We start from the raw sequence: 20,645 nt of genomic DNA, 5'->3' as shown, positions 1-20,645 counted from the left end.
TGAATCTGATTTATTGGTTGCATTGCTGTAGGTGGATGCTGCACATTGGTGGTGGTGGAGGGGAGTCCCCATTGTCTGTAAAGTGCTTTGAGTGGAGTGTCCAGAAAATCGCTATATAAGTGTAAGCAATTATTATTATTAATTATTAATTACTTCCATTACAGTCTATTGTAGTGTGTGTGTGTGTTTGGGCTTCCTGTGTACGTGTGTGTTCCCTGAGTGTGCCGCGTTACATTCTGTTTGAATTGGCGGTAGCAGCTCTTGATCTGAACGTGTCACTGAATTATTACAGCATTTTCTCTCACTTTTTTCTGATAATGTAGTGGGGGGTGGGTACACAACGTGTAGCCTAGGGGCCTCTGATTACCTTAATCCTCCACTGACTACTTGCTGTTTATGCAAGTAATTTAAGCTACCTTTTACCTTGAAAATTTAATTAGGAGATCCATGGGAGATTTTTAAGTAAAGTTTAATCTCTGTAAATCTAGTCTTGTATATCCTGGGTAGAGAATATATTTATGCAAACTTATAAGCTTTTCCGATACCACTTTTGATTAAAAAAAAACTTTCCTTTGAAATTCACAAAACAACAGAATGTGTGTATTTTTATCAAAAATTGTATTACAGCTTTAGGTGACTAAGATGCAGTTAATCTACTGAGTTTACATAAAACAGCAGTCTATTCTGGTAACATACTGTAGCTTTTAAAGTTTTTTGGTTAAGTGATGTCAAATATTGGTACACAACTGCAACTTTCCTGATAATCAAAGTCTTAATCATAGAGTTTATAGCAGAATAGTCTTCCAATCAGTGGAGACCAGGGACATCCAAATGATAGGTAAGAAGTAACTTTGATTGTTTTCCTTTGGTTACAGCTTTATCTGGGACCAAATCCCCATCATTGTTTTACATCTTGGTTACTTCCAACAAAGTCACTTTGAAATAGGGAAATGTTCTCACTTTTATTTTAGATAATGTTAACAGTATCTGCACCATTGTTGCAATTTAAGGGTATTTTTAATTTAAAGTTTTAAGAGTGAATTTCAGTGGTTTATATTAAAGTAATTATATATATATTATTATTATGAGTAATAGACAACTCTGTCTTTATTGAGTCAAAAGAACTGTGGTCTATAGCAAACAGCTTTGGTCTGACACTGAGCAGGGTTTGCGAGGCACCAGAAATATGTGGGTGACACTTGTGGGATTAATCAGCTCTCAGAAGCAGGGGCTGAAGTCTGTGTGCATTGCATAAATAAGGGTGACTTACACTGTACAGTACAGTTTTGTTGTGTTCACTTAGAGGAACTCTATGCAAAGCTTTGCAGAGTTTACACTTTGCAGAGTAAACACTTCTAGTTTCAAAGAGGAGAGGATGTATGTTGAGATGTGGGGGTCACTTATTAAAAAAACATTGCAAAGTTTACTTTGGAAATCTAGGTATGTTGTATGTTAATGATTGTCAATGAGCAGTACAGAAAATCACAATATAAGATCACATTAAGAGCACGGGGGGAGCAAGAAGAAGCAGGAAAGAAGAGAGAGACAAGAAAGGAGAAGAGAGCAGTTGGTACTTGAAGCTTGCACCAGGCAAGAGCCCCTACTTCATTATCATCCAAACAAAACCTGGCTAGAGCTAAGTATTTGAACCATGTTAGAGAGAGCATGCTATTCTGTGTTTTTAGGGAACTTGGGTTTCCTGGGTAAAAGATACCTTGATTAGAAAAGTCTTTCCCCCTTAGGGTGCATTTTTAGAATAGGAAGATAGGCTCCCATTTATTTTGTGGCATCTGGGGTGCAGAAAGAGATAAATACAATGCAGGTTGCATTGTATTTATTTAGAAAGGCAGCTTATCTCTTATTTCAGGTGGGTAGCTGCGTCAGCATGCGTAGGCTGCAAAGGAACAAGTAATAGGTTTATTCCATGCTGAAAAGAAGAAGAACGAGAACACAACGTTTCGGCCGTGGAGCCTTCTTCAGGTGTGGGTGTGGTGTGGCACACCTGAAGAAGGCTCCACGGCCGAAACGTTGTGTTCTCTTTCTTCTTTTTTTCAGCATGGAATAAACCTATTACTTGTTCCTTATCTCTTATTTGGCCTCTGTAGGCATTAAGAGTTTAGTGCTGAGTAGCAGTCAGGGGTTTTCAGGGTGGCTAGGATGTTAGGCCTCTGGAATGTCTTGTACATTGTGTAAATAGAGTAACTTGTGTGTTGTATGTTTTGTTGTGTGTAGTGTAGTTTGTCATTGTAATAAAATATTTGTTTAACCAAGTGTGTCTGAAATATTACTTTTCACCAAAGCTGTGCCAGAGAACAAAGAATTAATGTGCCTCTGATTATACCAGCCACTCGGGTATATTCTGGAGAAATCACCTACAGGTTGGGGGTTATGAATATTTATTTAAATAAATTACTCAGTCAATTCCCGATTTTCACCAGTTTCATAAACCCCCATTTATAACAATAGTTTCCTTAAATGTTTACTATTTTTACAAGAATAAGACTATTATTTTATGCATAATTGTGATCGTACCTGCTCTGCTTTGGTTGCCATAATTACAGCAAAGGTGGTCAGATGGTTGCTGCTGCAGACTGTGTGAGTTTCATTTGAATGGATGACTTTCAAACCAGATTGGGACCAGGAGCTCTCATTTACTCCATATTTCCAGTAGACACAGATTAATTCATTTTCATCTCTCTTGTGCTTTAAAAAAATATTCCTCATCAATCATTTGAGTGTGACTAAAAAGTGTTCACCTCACAATGCATTTTCTTTTCCCTTGTAAAAATTATAATACATTTACTGTATTTAACAAAAAATATGAAAAAAGCATTACAATTTTTAAACTTACCACAAAAATAGTTTTCATTCAAGATGATGCTAGCACCCAGAAAAACAAACTTTCTTTTCACATGTAACATTCACAATCAGTTGTACATATAACCATTCACCTTCTTTGAACTGTTTGTTTTGAAAAACAAAATGATTATTCATTTCATTTTGTATTATTTTAGTACTAAACTAATGAAATAACATTAATATTTCATTAATTTAAAATGCTATCATCATTTTTCTCACTATTAAAAATACTTTTAAATAACCTTACAGCTGTAGTGAATAATTTATTTTTTATTAAAATGCAACCAAATGTGGCTATTCTACCTGCTTGTTCTGGAAAGTGACATTGATGGGCTGCAAAAGTGTGTGGATATGATTCTTCTTTTGGTTTATGACAACAGTAACTATGTTTGAGTTGATCTGGGGAGAAACAATATCTTCTGAGGACTTATTCTGGAAGTATCTTCCATCCAAAAGAAATTCAAGGCCAGTATAAGAGGCAAACAAGACCGTTCCAATTCCTAAAACAATAAAGCATATTTTATGTTTCTTTTACATCTTAATCTTTCATAAAAATCAGATAAAGAGATACAGGTATAGTAGGACTGAAAGTAAATATATGATTTATCAAATATGCAATAACTAATTCTAATGTAGGAATATTTTATCAGTAGCTTTAAATATTCATCACTTCAGTCGAAATCTGATTTCCCTAAAAATAGAGATGACTCTAAAAAGCTCTTAAATAAAATAATATTTACCTTTTTTCTTAAATTGAATAAAACTTTTGTTTTAATTAGAAATCAATAGTGCTATAACACCAAACTCAATCATCAATGTAATCAGGGAGTAATATAAACAGTTTTGTAGTTACTGAATTGATTACCTTAAATGTTACTATGTTCAATAATCTGGAATGATGTAAAGTGCATTTCTATAGTTTGACTATATACGCTGTTGAATATACAGTACTGTATAGTGTACAGTAAAATATATCCAACTCCAATGTACCATCCATTTTAGGCCACAAGAGGTCACCATAAACACACTCCAGAGACAGTGAGACAAGGGTGTTAGAGATTTTGGCTTCAGATGTTTGCAAGCTGTATTTTGTAATAAAAGAGTTTAAAAGACAAAAGATGTTGTCTACTTGGGTTATAAAAGGCTGAATAAAGTATGTAAACATAACAGATTTAATCTCATGATGAGACACTAGCAATAAGATCAAGCTCAATTTCATGAATTTCACCAAGATCAGACAGTAAAACAGGATAAATTATAGACTATTAGAGGAAACGAAAAGACAAAGTAGGATATGGACCATTCTTGGGTTGGGAAGGTTATTTAGATCAAGGTGGGTCCAGTCTCAGCCTAGTTTCACACTAGGACTTTATGTGGTTTTATTATGGGTTCTCCGACATGCTACCAGGTTGGGAAAATCTTCTACAGTGCCTTTTCTAAATCAGAAACCAAAGATGAAAAACTATTATGTAACTAGGAACTTCAATCAAGTTCGTAACAATTCGACAAATGCATTAATTTATACTAAAGAAACTGTTGTATAAGAAACTTGGCAGTACATCTCAGCAAGGCGGAGAGAGAACATAATCTAGCAGACCACATAACCACAGAGAGAAACCCTTCTCAGAATTTTTCTGCCTGTAACGTAGCTATTTTTCCTCTAACAAAAAGAAACTGTGAACCCAAAGTTTTATAGCTATAAAATATACTGTTTATATAACAGAGTTTTTAATATCTTCCACAAATCACACATAATTCGATATGGCTGCAATATGGTGACAAATAACATGGATGACTCAGTATCAAAGAACACAAGATGCATTTAAGGCAAAATAACAGGCATAATGCCTGTGCAAACAATACTAGCATCACTTCACTAAATTAAAATGGTATAAATCAAATCCAGCATATCTCTTTGGCAGTGAGATTTGGATTTTCAGCCTTTCAAAGAGACAACTTTCTACCTTGACTGTTTTGATCCTGTACACAGTACGCACAAGAGATCAGATTTGTAATGCTAATACCTGCAGGCAAGAAATGTTAAAGACTCAAATAAGCAATGGCTAGAGAGTAATTAGAGAGTAATTATGATGTCACAACATTCAAAAACTGAGATAATACAAAATATGCATTAGCATTTACCGTTACTGGCGTTCTGCATAATGCTTTGCAGGTTTACTTGCAGGGTGTTTCCATTTACTTGTAAAGATTCTATTTTATGAGTAGAATTAGCAGGAATCACAAACCATTGGAGATCTTAAAGAAAACAGAACTTTAGTGAATGAAAAACACAACTCATTAAAATTGAGTAGTTAATCCAGCTACAATTGGCAAGTACAGAATATGGGGAGAGTTACAGATAAAAGGAAGCTGTCTACTTCATTTTACCTGGTTAATTGAAGGGGTCCAAGGGGACAAATCATAAGCATAGAAAGGTGAAACCAGTGAACATCTTTAGAATCAACAGCAAAACCTGACAACGCAAATAGAAACTAAAGCGCACTTAAAACTGAAATGACTAGACATGTCACAACCATCACCTGGATACTGGTTTCTTTCAGAAAACAACTAGATGAGGCCCTTAAATAAATGATCTACTATCAAACAGGTTTACAATATGCAAAACTCCATTATCACTCCATTTCCTAACCAGTGCTTTTGAGCTGCATCCTGTTCTTTATTAATGAAATGAGCTTATGAATATAAAGGGAGAGTACTTCATGTTTTGGCATTAACTTACCTGTCTTTGGAAATGACTGTGCTGGCTGAAAATCAGTTCTGTCATAACCCCAACACATATTTTTTTAAACATGAGTCAGTTTGGCAGGGTTATTGCAGGAACCAAGAATAAAGTGCACATAGCATAGAATGAATGAGAAACGAATATGATACAAGCTTGTGTTTTGTGCGATAGAGTAATTTTAAATATGCATTTAAATGAAAAATAAATTTAAATGAAAACTGATGGATAAAGAAGTAAATGAGAAGCACATACAATGCATGTGATAGAATGTATGTCAGCAGACAGATGGAAGTACATTACTTCTGTCTTAGTAAGCTTGAGACTGAAACCCTGTAGTGAGCAACAGAAGACTGCAGTGACTTTGAAGAGCAGCCTGAGGAGAACTGTGCTGGCACAGAAGTAGGAGGGTATACAGTAGGTAGTGAGTTGCCAATTGCTGATGATTGCTGGGAATAAATGGTTGAGGATGAACAAAGTTGAAACCCCAAAACAATAGGTAATATCAGTTCATTTGTAAGTGGAAGTTTTGGAAGAGGAAAGAGTTGAGAGCTGACACCACACCAATCAAGCACCAGTGGTTAGGTGGTACCCATCAAATTAACAGCTAGAATCGTAACTGGTGTGTGGGCACCAGGGATGGTGAAGGTTGTGTACTAGGAGGCCTGAAACCAGAATGATGCTTTGCACTTGCACCCTCTGGGTAGAATGATTATCAGTGACTGTGAGAGGTCTTACAGGGACTGTAAAAAGGAGGATGGGGATAGGGAAAATACTAAGCAACGAATAAAGGCTGCGTTGGACAGTTGACCAAAAAGGGGGAAGGGAGAGAGAAGAGTGAATGGGAATATGAGACGAGAAAAGAATGAAGTTGCAGGCAGGGTTAATGACATTAGAAGAACTGAAAGAATAGAGCAATCAGCATGGCATCATCATGGAACAGGGCTATTAGTTGTCCATAGAGAAATTCAGGGTGAGGAGCTGCTTGTTCTAGAAGATGCGAGAAAGTGACTCTGGTCCTGGTTTGTAAGAGGCAAATGTATAAGAGTAATGCATGGGCTGGGACCAATTCGAGACCTGCTGTTGACCCTGGCAACAGCAACATTCCCACATGTTCTCAGCTTGCCATTTAAATAAGATCGCAATGCCTTTCAATTCAACCAGCACTTTTTCAATGAGGTTCCTGATCTAGTTCCCAAACATGGTAATTAGATGCTTTATTTACTGTAGTCATCTAGAAGTTCTGTATTATTAGTGTGTCATTAAAGCCTCAACTATCGTGCGAGCAGTCGCTTCTCTTTGGTAGAAAATTCAATTCCCTGTTTTCCTGTGCAGCAATACAGCAGATTCCCCTTCAAGTCCCAATTTTTTCCCTCTTTTCCCTTTGTTATTTTTTCCTTGTTTTTTTGTTTTTCCTTTTTTAATTTTTCCCATTTTTACTCATTTTTACAGTGTCAGCTCATCAGCTTCTCACCTGTTATTTTTTACCTGGGAGCCTTGCTTAGTTTTCTCAGACAGGTCCTTACAGATGGTCTTTTTTTCCTGACTGCATCAGATTTCCCTTATACAGTACTTTCTGATCCTACCATTCGCTTCTTTTATTATAACATCATTAGCATTACACTCAGACATGTGCTTGTGCTTCACCAATCATCATGCTGCTGCACAGTTTACCAGTGGCTGCTGCTTAACAACAAGGTCCTAAAAATGCCAAGCATGAGAGAAGACCAAAATGCCAGTTGTCAGAAAAGAGAAACATACAGGTGTGAGCACCCAGCAAGTAATTATATATAAGAGAACAGAAGTGCGAGATTAGATTTTGACCTGTTACTGAATGTCCCTACGGTATGTGACAGACAAGTGTACCTGAGGAATAGACCAGAGAGCAGAAAGTGCAGCTTCAGAACCTGGTTCTTTGTAAGAAGAGTAGTAGGAGTTGCCTGTCTTGTTGCTGGCTATCTGGCAACCAATGGTGTCTGGCATACTATGAGTTGATGTGGAGGTGATGAGAAAAAATATAGCTTGTTATCTTTTTTGGAGGCAGTGAGGTGTTAAGTGTATGAAAGTTAAAAAAGTGTTAGCGTAAATGAGAGTGAAAAGATCATGTACAGTACATACAAGACCACAACAAGTGCACCCAGTGGGGTGGGGCCTGTCTATTACAAAATTATACAGTATATAATGCAAGGAAAGGAGGCAAGGAATGACGAATATCTCACATATTGCAATCTGAACCAAACAGAGATGTGGGTCCTGTAGGTATACATCTTGGTATCAGGAAGTTGCAAATTATCGTGTGCTAACAGTACAACATCCCAGATAAACAAGAAATGATTAATTAAGATCTGAAATAATTAAATACTCTACACAACAATTCAGAGCATCATGCAGGAATTCAAAATATCAGCATGTACATAGTACTGTGGATAGCATCCAGAGATTTCTGATGTTGTATCATTATTTTCTGTGACATTTAAAATTAAGACACTACCTGAGCAGCAATTTGTCATACATTTACATGCCTACAGCTACAGGTTATAAGAGGTTTTGCAATAATTTTATAGTTGAACTGGAAATGGATGCAACACGACCTATTTTCATACCTAGATTATGTGAGCTCTCGTTGTTCTTAATTAATTTATAAGAGTCTTTAGGCACAGGCAGATGTATACTCTCGATGGCATTCAGACACATTTCCCCAGCTATTGACCTCTCATGCAAATTAGTCTGAAGCACACTTTGATTCAGAAAAGAGCTTATAGCTCCAACAATTTTCTGAAATCAGAAAAGGAAAAAATGATTAATATTAAAAAAAAATGCACACCACTGTAAAATATTTATTTCAAAACACATTTGAAGTTCACAAAATGATGAACAGGACATTTCAAGATTTGCCATTCCCTAACACAATACACAAAAAAATGTTACAGACCTTGGGCTCATAACTGGTTATGTTTTTGCTTGAAAATAAATCTGATAAACACTTCTCTATAGAGCTTGCTGGTACCTGTAAAAGAAAAAAAACTATTATTTGAAAAACTGTCAAACACACAGAAAACACCATGCTGTGCTCACACTGAACACACTGCTTGTAAAACCACCAGGTGGAGCTAATAAAGCTTAACGTCTCATGTACAGCATTTGAGCTGTCACCAGAAAACCCCCGGTTTTGAATCCTGGTCACTGCTGAGGGACAATCTTTTTCCAATTAAGAATTTAAGTTGTATACTCTTGGGACTTTTAATAATTTAAAACTGTGTATTACAGCATGTTAATTATTAAACATTAAAAAAGTTGGTATATATTTTATAAAAGCAAGATTGCTCAGTTGGAGAAAAGTACACAACCTTGCACCTTCATCATAAATATTTTAATTATACATAAATATTTTATGCATCAAAGTCTTTACAGAAGATATTACTAATAGTACAGATGCAGCCATTCAAAATGAGCGGTAAAAACCCGCAGTACAGTAAGCTACCCGCAGGGCACCGGAGGGCACCACGGTAAGTGATTGGCTGGCCAAAATGACCGACAGGGGCACTTGTGGTGCATTGGTTGGTAGTGAAAAGATTTAATCATTTAATGTCTTTACTGTGCACATTTTATTCCGCTTAGTTTTGAATATTTATATGGAATTTTACCACTAAAGGGAAATTTTAGTAGCTGAGCATAAAAAGAAGAGGAGCATAACGCATCTGAAGGTCATAAACGATATTAATTTTGGAACATAAACATACAGTATATAGCTGGTCTTGGTACTTTAAAGAAAAAAATACACACCAGTATTCCATTTCTCCCTAAACATTGTAAGCTTCGAAGTCTTTAACTAACGTGATACCGGAGTCAACAAGCATACTTTTAGAATTTGATTAAAAGGGAATATAATATGGAATCGCGTATCTAAAGAATTTAATAACGGTATGATTATATTCGTGTGCTGCGACAGGGCTGTGTAGGGCTGTTTCGCCTGCCTGTTCATGCGAGCTGCCTTGTAGCCTACTGGTCTAGGTGCGTGACTACCAACTGGCAGGTTGTGTGTTCGAATCCAGCTGGTGCTGGACTTTTCTTTTAACAAACATTTCTTCGAAAAAATAGGTAAGCGATATTATGGACAATCAATTGACTTTTATATTTCAAAATATCGCAACATGATCGATATTTGCGATATTTTGAACATATCTTCCCTTCTGACAGCGGTTCCTGCTTCTATTGTGTGTGTGTGTGTGCAACAGAGTAAATTTTTATAGAGAAATGGAGGCTGGACAGTATGCGTTACAATATAAACATTTATATTGATTTAAATCGTGTTCTGATTAAAATCGCAAACGCTTGTTTAATTATGTGTTTTTTAATCATAATCAGGCTAATGCATTTCTACATTTTCTGTATGAACCAGCTTAGAGGTTCATACAGAAAGACAGCTTGTGTATAAATTGAGTGTAAGGTAATTTATGCTTCTAAAGTCATGGTCAGTATTATTGTACTGTGCTGTACTGTGTCACATTAAAAGCACATTAAATAAAACATTATTTAAACTGCGACACTGATCATTCATCTTTAAATAAACTTTATTTTATATAGCGTTTTAGGCGAATAGGTAATTAGATTGCTCATAAACCTAATCGCTTTTTCTACATAAACACAGCGTGATTGCTCTCTGAAAATGCTTTTCCTTAGTTTTTAAAGTAGGCTCAGTTTTGAACTATAGATCGTATTATTCTAAACTTACTTGGAAAAATGTATTTTATGTAAACCATGTTTGCTATCAATTCATTTAGGGCTAAAATACGTTCATTGTCTTCCAATCGAGTCGAGTTGACATTGGAAGCCTGCCACACCCGGACTGTTAAACCAACGCATTAGCACGTCAAAGGCCATTGAGCCAGTATTGGCTTTAGTATCCCTCCCTTCTCCCCTCAATTCAATTCAATTCAAGGTGTTTTATTTGCATGACAGATGGGTACAAGCAGTGTTGGGTATGTATATTGTAACGCTTACGGCAGACAGGCACTGTGTAGGAGCCGACGCACCAGAGCAGCGCCTGCATTTATAACTTAGTTTTTAAAATTAGTCAAGCAATACGAAGCATCTCCTTTTACTTAGTGCCTGAGCATACTGCAACGCGTGTGAAGCCCATAAACGATATTAATTTTGGAACTTAAACATACAGTATATGGCTGGTCTCGGTACTTTAAAGAAAACATACACACCAGTATTCCATTTCTCCCTAAACATTTTAAGCATCGAAGTCTTTAACTAACGCGATACCGGAGTCAACAAGCATACTTTTAGAATTTGATTAAAAGGGAATATAATATGGAATCGCGTATCTCAAGAAATTAATAACGATATAATTATATTCATGTTGCAAAAGAACTGCAACGGACATAAAAACTCCCTTGCTTTTAACAGAGCGTTCCATAATTTCTAACTACGAAAATGCCAGGTGAAAGGATTTGTAAACATATTTTGTTAAAGCAAGTCAGTTTTTTCCGCAACACATAAAAGACATTTTTCCAAGAAAGTTTAGCCTTTGTCACTAATGAAACCACTAAATAAAGACATAAATATAGAAATCTTAAGATTTGTTTTATTTAATGTTGGTAGCAGGATGAACTGTCAGAGTGTATATTTTGTTGCAGAGTTGCTGCAAGATGTTAACAGTGAAAAAGGTATTTAGAAATGAGTTATTTCAAGATGAAAATTTTCAGAATAATTGCAAATCTAGCAGGATAGAGAAAGCACAGAAAACTGGCAGTTAGATTGATCAGATTAGTATGAAAAGTCATTTAGCAAAGGGAATGAGAAGAGTGACAAACTAGTATACTTTAGATCTTTTTTTCTGAACCAGGGAAAATCTGATCATGTTTCCCTATAACAATAATAAAAAACTTTATTTGATATATCACCATTAAAGGTGGCATCTCAAAGCAATACAGTAGATGTAAAAACAGATAAAAGGACCACAGATTACAAAGTAAATGCATATAAGAAAGACAAGCAGTTAGAGGTGCTACCAAAATTAGAAAATGAAGCAGATACAGACACTAAGTCTTCTGAAAAGAAAGGTTCTGAGGTTAGATTTAAACTGGCCCTGGTGTGTGTGTGTTTGTGTCTGTCTGTCCTGTGATGGACTGGCGCTATGTTCAGGGTGTATTCTGCCTTGTGTCCGTTGCTTAATGGGATAGGCTCCAAATCCTCTGTACTGGATAAATAGATTAGAAATGGATGGAAGTAAAGGCACTGTGTGGATGGAACTATACACAGTGTTAGAAACCCACTATGAAATGGCAGCATCTCACTGAGAATAAAATATTTTATAGTGCTGGCTTAAGGAAACAGCCTTTCCACCTCTCTTGCACATCAGTATCCATACCTAGTTATTTAAACAAATCGTTTATGAAATTGATTATGAAAAATAGAAGGATAAGCATGATACGTATGTCTTCTGTCATTTTCTAGGTCATGTTACTGAGCACCAAATCTTATTGAGAATATGAATCCATTTAAGGTTTATACCATTAAAGTAAAGGTTTATTCCATGCTGAAAATGTTTGTACCAGACTTTTTTGAGGCCTTTTTAATTGTGTCTGATGTTGTAAATTTTATTGTTAAAAAGACCCATTAAAATTTCACTACTAAAGTTAGCTGGTACTGTTGGTATTGTAAGTGGCAAGTAGAGCTCATATTTTAGATTATGTGTAGTTGCTGGCATTGAACTGTGTGTTGGATGCACATGAATTGAAGGAATGGACAAACATAGCTGATGCGGATCCACAGAGCCAGCATATTAAGATGTTTATAATTAGAGGCAATTTGTTTAAATAACTAGGTATGGATACTGATGTGCAAGAGAGGTGGAAAGGCTGTTTCCTTAAGCCAGCACTATAAAATATTTTATTCTCAGTGAGATGCTGCCATTTCATAGTGGGTTTCTAACACTGTGTATAGTTCCATCCACACAGTGCCTTTACTTCCATTTCTAATCTCTTTATCCAGTACAGAGGATTTGGAGCCTATCCCAGTAAGCAACGGACACAAGGCAGAATACACCCTGGACATAGCGCCAGTCCATCACAGGACAGACAGACACAAACACACACACACCAGGGCCAGTTTTCCCATAAACCAATTAACTTACCAGTATGTTTTGGAGTGCGAGAGGGAGTCATATCACACATATGGAGAAAAACCATGTAACCCAGAGAGAACATGTAAACCCCACACACACAGGATGGCAGGAATTGAACCTAGGACCCCAGTGCTGCAAGATAGCAATGCTAACTACTTCGCCACCATTATAAATGGATGGATATCTTAGTTCTCTTTCTAGTTCACAGGTTTGCATGCATAATTTAATTTTGAAAGCCACTGAGACATCAGGTACTACTGTTGTATTTATGAAAAAGAAACAACTGTGCCATCCTACTCCTTAGTTAATACATTTTATTATTCATAAACAGTTAACATTGTTAGCAAAATATTTTGAATTATATTTAACCCTATTTTTTCTTTAGTTTTGTATTTAACTTATTATATGATAGTCAGATTTAATGTATATTTGAACAATGAAAATATATTTTTACAAGATGCGGGGGAAAGTGCAACAACTTATTACAGTGCTAAATTTAATATTATTGATTGCTAATAGTTTATGCTAACACCTAACTTTCTTAATTAGAAGTATTTAAAACAGTGAACTAAGTGTAACATACTATTCAGAAATACAATCGAAAATAGTTTTGTGGTGTTTGTATGGATGAAACATTTCTAAAATGTATAACGTAACAAAATTAAATACGACTAAAATCTGTAATCTTTCCACTTGTAATGTCATTAGACAGAACAACACGTTTCTGGTTTGACTAAGGATGGTATCAAAAAGTAGTCTAAGTGGTGAGAAAGCTGTGCCTAATGATAATTAAGGGACTTAAAAGTAAAAAGAGATGCTTCATATTGCTTGATTAATTTTAAAAACTAAGTTATAAATGCAGACGTGATTGCTGCCATAAGCGCTCCAGGCTGCAGAATGTTCGTTCTGTACTGCTGAGCTCCGCGCCTCCTCCCTCTCTGTAAAATCCTGGGTTCGGTCAAATGTTTCAGGCATTGATGTGAAGGACAACAGAGCTTTCACTGGCCGATTATCATTATTATCATTATAATCATTATTATTAATAATGATATTAATTTAAGGGTCTAAATATCTAAACATATGTATCTGTATAGCAGGTAGTATCACTGTATTCCACTTTCTTTGTAAACACGGAAAAACAGATTCACAACGCAAAGCTGTATCGCTGTGTAAAAAAACCCGGTTTGTAATGGGCTGCTGAGCTAAGAATAGGAATGTTCCTGCTGGCAGAGGGGGTGGAAAGTGCCTGTGGTCATTTAATTAGTATTGCAATTCGCACTGATTCCCTTGAGAAGATATGGACTTAAGAATATTCGTGCCTGGTCAAAAAATTAGTTGTAAAATTAATATGGTTAATAATAGTAAACTGTAACATGCTGTAACAAGATTGGCTAAACTGCGAAGAAAATGCTTTCAGAGAAAATGTTTCAGGTGTGAAGAACATAGATCTCCAATGCAATTTCAACCAAACCTGTTCCCACACACCCTGCCCCCACTACCATTAGAATATACACAAAGCACTGAAATCTTTCGAGCTAATGATCAGGTGACCCGAGAGACAGCGAGAGAAACACCAAGGGGTGCGGAACCAGGGAACTATTTACATGGAAAATGGGCGATCTCCCCAGACTGTACGCCCGTTTCACTGTTATCTGGATACCTCTTTATTTAGAACTCACTAACACTGATTTTTAGTTTAGAAGGATTCAAGTAGGGTTTTAGATGAAAGGCAGCGACCTTAATCAAGCCCAAATCATAATTGAACCCATTCAGAGCCTACATTACATTTTAGCGTTTCATTCTGAGCAGAAGACTCTCACACCTGAAGAAGGCTTGCGTTTTCTCTTTTCTCTTTTAAGCATGTGTACAATGTGTAATACAATTACGATGTGTAATTACAATGCTGTAATACAATTTGAATAGTATGGGGGGGAGGTGTCTTTTGCTGGAAATCTCGCCTGCTTCTACAACCCCCTCTCTGCCGGAGTGCTGGCTGTGACGAATTAAACCGGTTTCACAGGTATTTTCAAAGTAGGAAGTACAATGTTAACTGGTAGCTGGGATCCTCAATGGAATCGCTTTAACATGCTAATGCGTTGGTTTAACAGTCCAGGAGTGGCAAGCTTCCAATGTCAACTCGACTCGATTGGAAGACAATGAACGTATTTTAGCCTTAAATGAATTAATAGCAAACATGGTTTACATAAAATACATTTTTCCAAGAAAGTTTATTATAATACGATCTATAGTTGAAATCTGAGCCTAAATATAAAGGAAAAGCATTTTCAGAGAGCAATCATGCTGTGTTTATGTAGAAAAAGCGATTAGGTTTATGAGCAATCTAATTACTTATTCGCTTAAAACGCTATATAAAATAAAGTTTATTTAGAGATGAATGATCAGTGTCGCAGTTTAAATAATTTTCGTAAGAGGGCTTGGACAGATTCCAAGTGCATTTTTGCAATTTACGTTGCATTGTCCAATGTGCTGTTGTAACACAGTTTAGAATACAGTTAGTCTAAGCTTTATCAGCTTTATTTATGGGTTGCAATTTAGAAAAAGTCAAAAACCGCACTCAAAATGCAATTTAGAGCTTTCTGGCAAGAGGAGACACCCAAATTATAATGTAACATGCCACTGTTTGTGCATGAACAAAGTTATACTGCAATTTTCCTTAGATACGCGATAAAAAAAATACATTTTTTGAATCCCCGGCGGGACACACTCCATAAGAATCAGCACTTTTATACAGTATATCGCCTTTAAACACATATATTTAAACATGCGTTTACGATTTAAATCAAAACGCGATTCAAATCAATATAAATGTTTATTTTGTAACGCATAGGTGACTATTCATTGTTATTAAAAAGACTTAAATTCAATCATGTTGTGATATTTAGAAATATAAATTTGGTTGGTGCGAGTGAGGTTTTATTTAATCTCTGACCAAGGGAAACGTTTCATTTTTTCAAAGAAATGTTTGTTAAAAAATAAAGTCATAGTTCCATGGGATTCAATCACAGACCATGTGACATGGGAGTCAGGAAACTAACACACAGCGCCACGGTATTTGATAACGCTATAAAAACGCTATAAAATAATGTGACTAGGCACAGAACAAGTTTACAGCACAGTACAATAATAAATGCTGACCATGACTTTAGAAGCATAAATTGCCTTACACTCAGTTTAAACACAAGCTGTCTTTAGCCCTCTAAGCTGGTTCATACAGAAATGTAGAGATCCAGGCTCAGAACACACAGCTTCATTAGCGAATACATATGCAGGACAACTAGAGAAGACGTTTTACAGAAGATGGATTTTTAGAAACATCCCATCAGTGACATCACTGAAGTCAACTCCTAGGTACTGTAACTGTCGTGTGGATAGTTTCACAAGAATCAGACAAAGGTTTAAGCATCGCTTGTTCTAGATAAAACTGCAAAAAAAAAAACAACAACCCATAATGTACTTCTTTGCGGCTCTGTTTGCCCAAATCATATATTCACAACGTGAAATCTAGAAAATAATATTACGTAACCAAAATCCGCAATATGGAAACAGAACCTGTGCAATTGTTGATAGATGATGTACTCGTAACATTTTTACAAGACGAACTACAACATTTAAAAAATGACTTGTATGTACTTGATATCTCTAATCAATCCACGGCGACATTGTTAAAAGCAGAGTCCCAGCACAAAACGAAACTAAAACGCATACCGTTTCGCGCTTCTTATTAGTTGCTCAAAAGTAATTTGACCATATGAAATGCATAATATTAACCTAGAAACATATACGTGAGCAGTATTTACGCACTGTATTATCGGTGTTAAGACATACCTCTCAAATACTGTAAATCAAGTTAAAAATATCTCAAGACCGATTCTGGTCATAATGAAACCATGTTTCGTGTATGTTTTCTTTAGTACCGAGACCAGGCATATACTGTATGTTTATGTTCCAAAATTAATATCGTTTATGGCCTTCACACGCGTTGCAGTATGCTCCTATTCTTTTTATGCTCAGCTACTAAGATTTCCCTTCAGTGGTAAAATTAGATATGAATATTCAATACTTAAACGGGCACAGTTTAGACATTAAATATACATATACATACTGTATACAGTACAGTTTTCATACGGTAATATGTTTATGTTCCTAAATCAATCTCTTTTATGAGCATGTGAAAGGCATGGTGAATCGATTCTCAAGAATTACTGTACTTTGCATGATTGGAAACAAATGCGTGATTGCGAAATGCTGTGGTGTTACTTTTACAAAGACGGTCAATGAAAAAAAGAATGTTGACCAGGGCAATACTTTGAGTTTACACTTACAGCTTGTCCAAGGTCATTCATTATTAATACTATTAGTAATATCTTCGTTAAAGACTTTGATGGCCACAGCTCAAACATGAGAGGTTGAGCTTTATTAGCTCCACCTTGCGGAAATTCTGGATACTATTATTTTGCTTGTCGTATTATAGGAGAATTTACGGTAACTAGCGGTATTTACCGGTAGCTTGCGGTAGACTGCGTACAGCGTACCGGAAAATAATGCGGTATCACCCGCGCATTTTGAATGGCTGCATCTGTATTAATAATGATTGACCTTGGACAGGCTGTAAGCTCAAAGTATTACCGTGGTCCACTTCCTTTGTAACTGTCTGCATCAGTTTAACTGTTGCGACACGAAAATACTTTATTTTTTCATTGACAAAAAGTAACACCACACTCTCTTGTTTAAACTGATTGTTTTGTTGCTGCAGAGACTGTTAAACCAGAGGAAAAGAGCGCCTCTTTCTTCAAAGCATTTTGTTGATCCGATCACGTATTTGTTTCCAATCATACTATATGTAATATGGAATTGTGTATAAATAAATTTTCAGTTTAAAGACCGTCCAAGGTCATTTATTATGAATAATATCTTCCATATCTCATTAAAATTGGAATGTTTTTCACGGGTGTAAATCCACCTGTTTTCTATCCGCTTTATCCAGGACAGGTAACAGTTTCACCCCTTCCCCTTCCCTCTGCCTGTCTGACCTGTTGCCATTTTTAACCATTCTGAGCCTGAATAGCAGCGGTTGAGAGAGACAGAAAAAAGTGAATCCTGTTTTTTTTTAGTCAGAAGGCTTCAACTGATGCATTAAAATATATCATAATGCCTTCTATAATGCGTCATGAAGTCACTTGCACCTGGGATCTGCTTTAGTTTCAAGGAGATTGGTCATAAACTATATTAATTTAGGAACATAAACATATTATGTAAACTGTATATGGCTGGTATTGGTAGTTTAAATAAAAAATGCACACCAGTATTCCACTTTTTTCCTAAACATGTTAAGCATCAAAGTCTTTCATTTTGTTACATACTGTGGTTATTTCTTACGTGCTCCTTCTGATTATATTAAGTTTATATACTTTGTAAAAATTTATAATGTTTTAACCTTTTCTGAGAATACTTACGCTCGTTATCACAGGAAAAATGCATACATTTTAGAATTTGATTAATAGGGAATATAATTTGGAATCGTGTATCTAAAGAAATTGATAACGATATAATTATATTCATATACTCTAGCTCAAATTATCACAGTAGTACACTTTCTTTGGAAAGTACAGTATTACCCCCACTTTGATTAAAATTGCAAATGCATTAAACATGCTTTTATTGATTCACAAGCTGACAATGCAAGACAGAACAAATGCATCTGTGAAAAGTACATAATGAAATGCCTCTCCCTGTGCAATCCATTGAAGCGCTTGCATGAGCCTTTCCTCTGTATTTTTTACCCTTATCATGCGGCATGTGTTGGTTTTTTTATATCTCCATCCAAGCTTTCTTATTGATGTTGGACTCACGCTTGGACCGAGGTCAGTCCACATCTTTGAACTTGCACTGCTGATAGCTCATCATTTTCATCCGTCAGTTTGTCAATGGCTTGCACAATAGGACTTGGAAAAAAAAGAGATCAACAGTTAGTTTTTTATAAAAATGTGTGTTGTTGTATTCACATGTAATAAAACATTTTTAAAAAGTTATTTACCTTTGCATCGTCTTTGGTTTAGATTCTCTTTCCCTCCTCTCCCCTTTATAATGTCGTCTCACTGTGCTTTCACAAACAAAGATGTGCATGGAAGACAAATGCTGTACAATGTCTCATGTTGACTTCCCGTTTCTTTTCATTTTCATTATTTGGTGTGAGATTTGGTGTTGATTTTGGCCATAGTCCATCTCCTTACCAAAGCTAGAGTGCAGTAAGTTGTCTGTCCCAACAAATGGCACAGATAAAAGTGTATTATACTGATGAGCTAATATCTGGGAAATGTTTCTTCCTTGAATCGAACACAATATTAAATACTGAAAATTAACACAATATGTCAGGAAATGTGATAGACGCATTAGCAAGTTAATGCAATTCTATTGAAAAGCCCGGCGTGATTTTCTCTCCCAGCCTCAGCAGCAGACAGAAGATTATTGTTTTCTTCCCTGTTTAGCTGATCTGTCCGCTTTTAGCAGCAGACAGATCAGGCAAACCCTATGTCTCACATTTAGGATGCAATTGAATTGGGGATCTGTATTCTTCACACCTGAAACATTGTTTTCTCTGATAGTGTTTTCTTCCCTGTTTAGCTGATCTTTTGCTGCCTACGCATGCTTACACAGCTCCCTAGGTGAATTCACGTACTTGACTGAGAAAGCTTTAGAGAACTTTACATTTTTATTTTCAACAAATAGTAAATATGACGTTAACATTGGCATTTTTATTATTTTTTCACCCTGTTAAGTGACGCCGGAGGCCCGGGTTCGATCCTCCAGGGGTGTAGAGTGCATACCCACGTGAGCCCGAAAGCGCTACTATACATTATTCATAATATCTTCCGTGCCGCATAAACATTGGAATGTTCTTTTTTACAAGTGTAAAAAGAGGCGATATACATTGTGTCTCCTCTAACTCTTCAGTTAACAAATAAATTCTACTAGAGCCTCACAACATTATCCAATAATACTCTTCTTGTGTCTAACTTTTAGTTTAGCAGGATTTGTGCGATAAGCACATTGTTTAACGGGGATGACATAACCCATGTCTATATCACTGTACAACACAGGTTTGAGTCGGAGTGTCTGTTAATTAAAACAGCGCCTTGCAATACATGTACTGTAACTACTTCAGGTGGGTGACTGTGTCAGCATGCATAATCTGCAAAGGAACAAGTACTGTAATAGGGTAAAAGCTCACACCTGAAGAAGGCTTCACAGCCGAAATGTTGTGTTTTATCTCTTCTCTTTTCAGCATGGAATAAAATGATTACTTGTTCCCTTACTGTAACTACTGCATTATTTCTTTATCCATTTCAGCTAAATGAGGGGAATTAAATCAGTCAGAATTTCAGAGTGCCAATTGTAAAAATAACCCTTCTTCCTTCATTTGTTTAACTTAAAGAATTTTGTGAAGAAAGAATGTAGGGCACTCTGAATGAGTTAAACTTTGCTGCAGGTCAAATAAATGTATTTCCCACAAGCTATACTGTAGTGGCAGTACAGTAGCATTTTGAAATGGTTTGTTGTTATTAATAAATCACTTAGCTTTGAACATGTGATATTTAGAAATAAAAAAAATGTCAGTATAGTGTCCATAATATTTGCTATTTTAGTTTTTCAAAGAAATGTTTATTTGTTAAAAGAAAACACATGGTGACAGCTGGGCTCAAACCCCTGACCTCAGGCATGTAAGGCACATGCCTAAGCCATTATACCCAACACGCAATCACAAGGGGATAAGATAAACTGATACAGACATTTCCAAAGAAAGTGTACTACTGTAACATTTTGAGCTACAGTATATGAATATATTTATATCAATTCCATATTATATATTCCCTATTAATCAAATTCTAAAAA

General features: G+C 36.0%; 1 protein-coding gene across 5 annotated transcripts in view; it reads right to left on the bottom strand.

The window, feature by feature from the left end:
* Window positions 1-20,645, bottom strand: part of LOC148650222 (adhesion G protein-coupled receptor E3-like) — a 96,671-nt gene that overhangs the window by 14,149 nt on the left and 61,877 nt on the right. For 4 of the 5 annotated variants that reach the window (XR_015926060.1, XM_088603798.1, XM_088603796.1 and 1 more), the window contains 5 exons: window positions 8,532-8,606; window positions 8,203-8,374; window positions 5,002-5,115; window positions 3,163-3,359; window positions 2,533-2,703 (listed from right to left, as the gene is read on the bottom strand). Coding sequence is in view for 4 of the 5 variants with exons in the window: in XM_088603798.1 (XP_088459924.1) it covers window positions 2,533-2,703; window positions 3,163-3,359; window positions 5,002-5,115; window positions 8,203-8,374; window positions 8,532-8,606 (729 nt within the window). In the remaining variant the exon portion in view is untranslated. The remainder of the gene's footprint in view (window positions 1-2,532; window positions 2,704-3,162; window positions 3,360-5,001; window positions 5,116-8,202; window positions 8,375-8,531; window positions 8,607-20,645) is intronic. The other variant, XM_088603799.1, reaches the window with a different exon arrangement.

Source organism: Lepisosteus platostomus, chromosome 13 (assembly GCF_059453375.1).
Source record: "Lepisosteus platostomus isolate fLepPlt1 chromosome 13, fLepPlt1.hap1, whole genome shotgun sequence".
NCBI classification, from domain to species: Eukaryota; Metazoa; Chordata; class Actinopteri; order Semionotiformes; family Lepisosteidae; genus Lepisosteus; species Lepisosteus platostomus.
The sequence above is the reverse complement of the archived record's forward strand: the minus strand, read 5'-3'. Positions and strand labels throughout refer to the sequence as shown.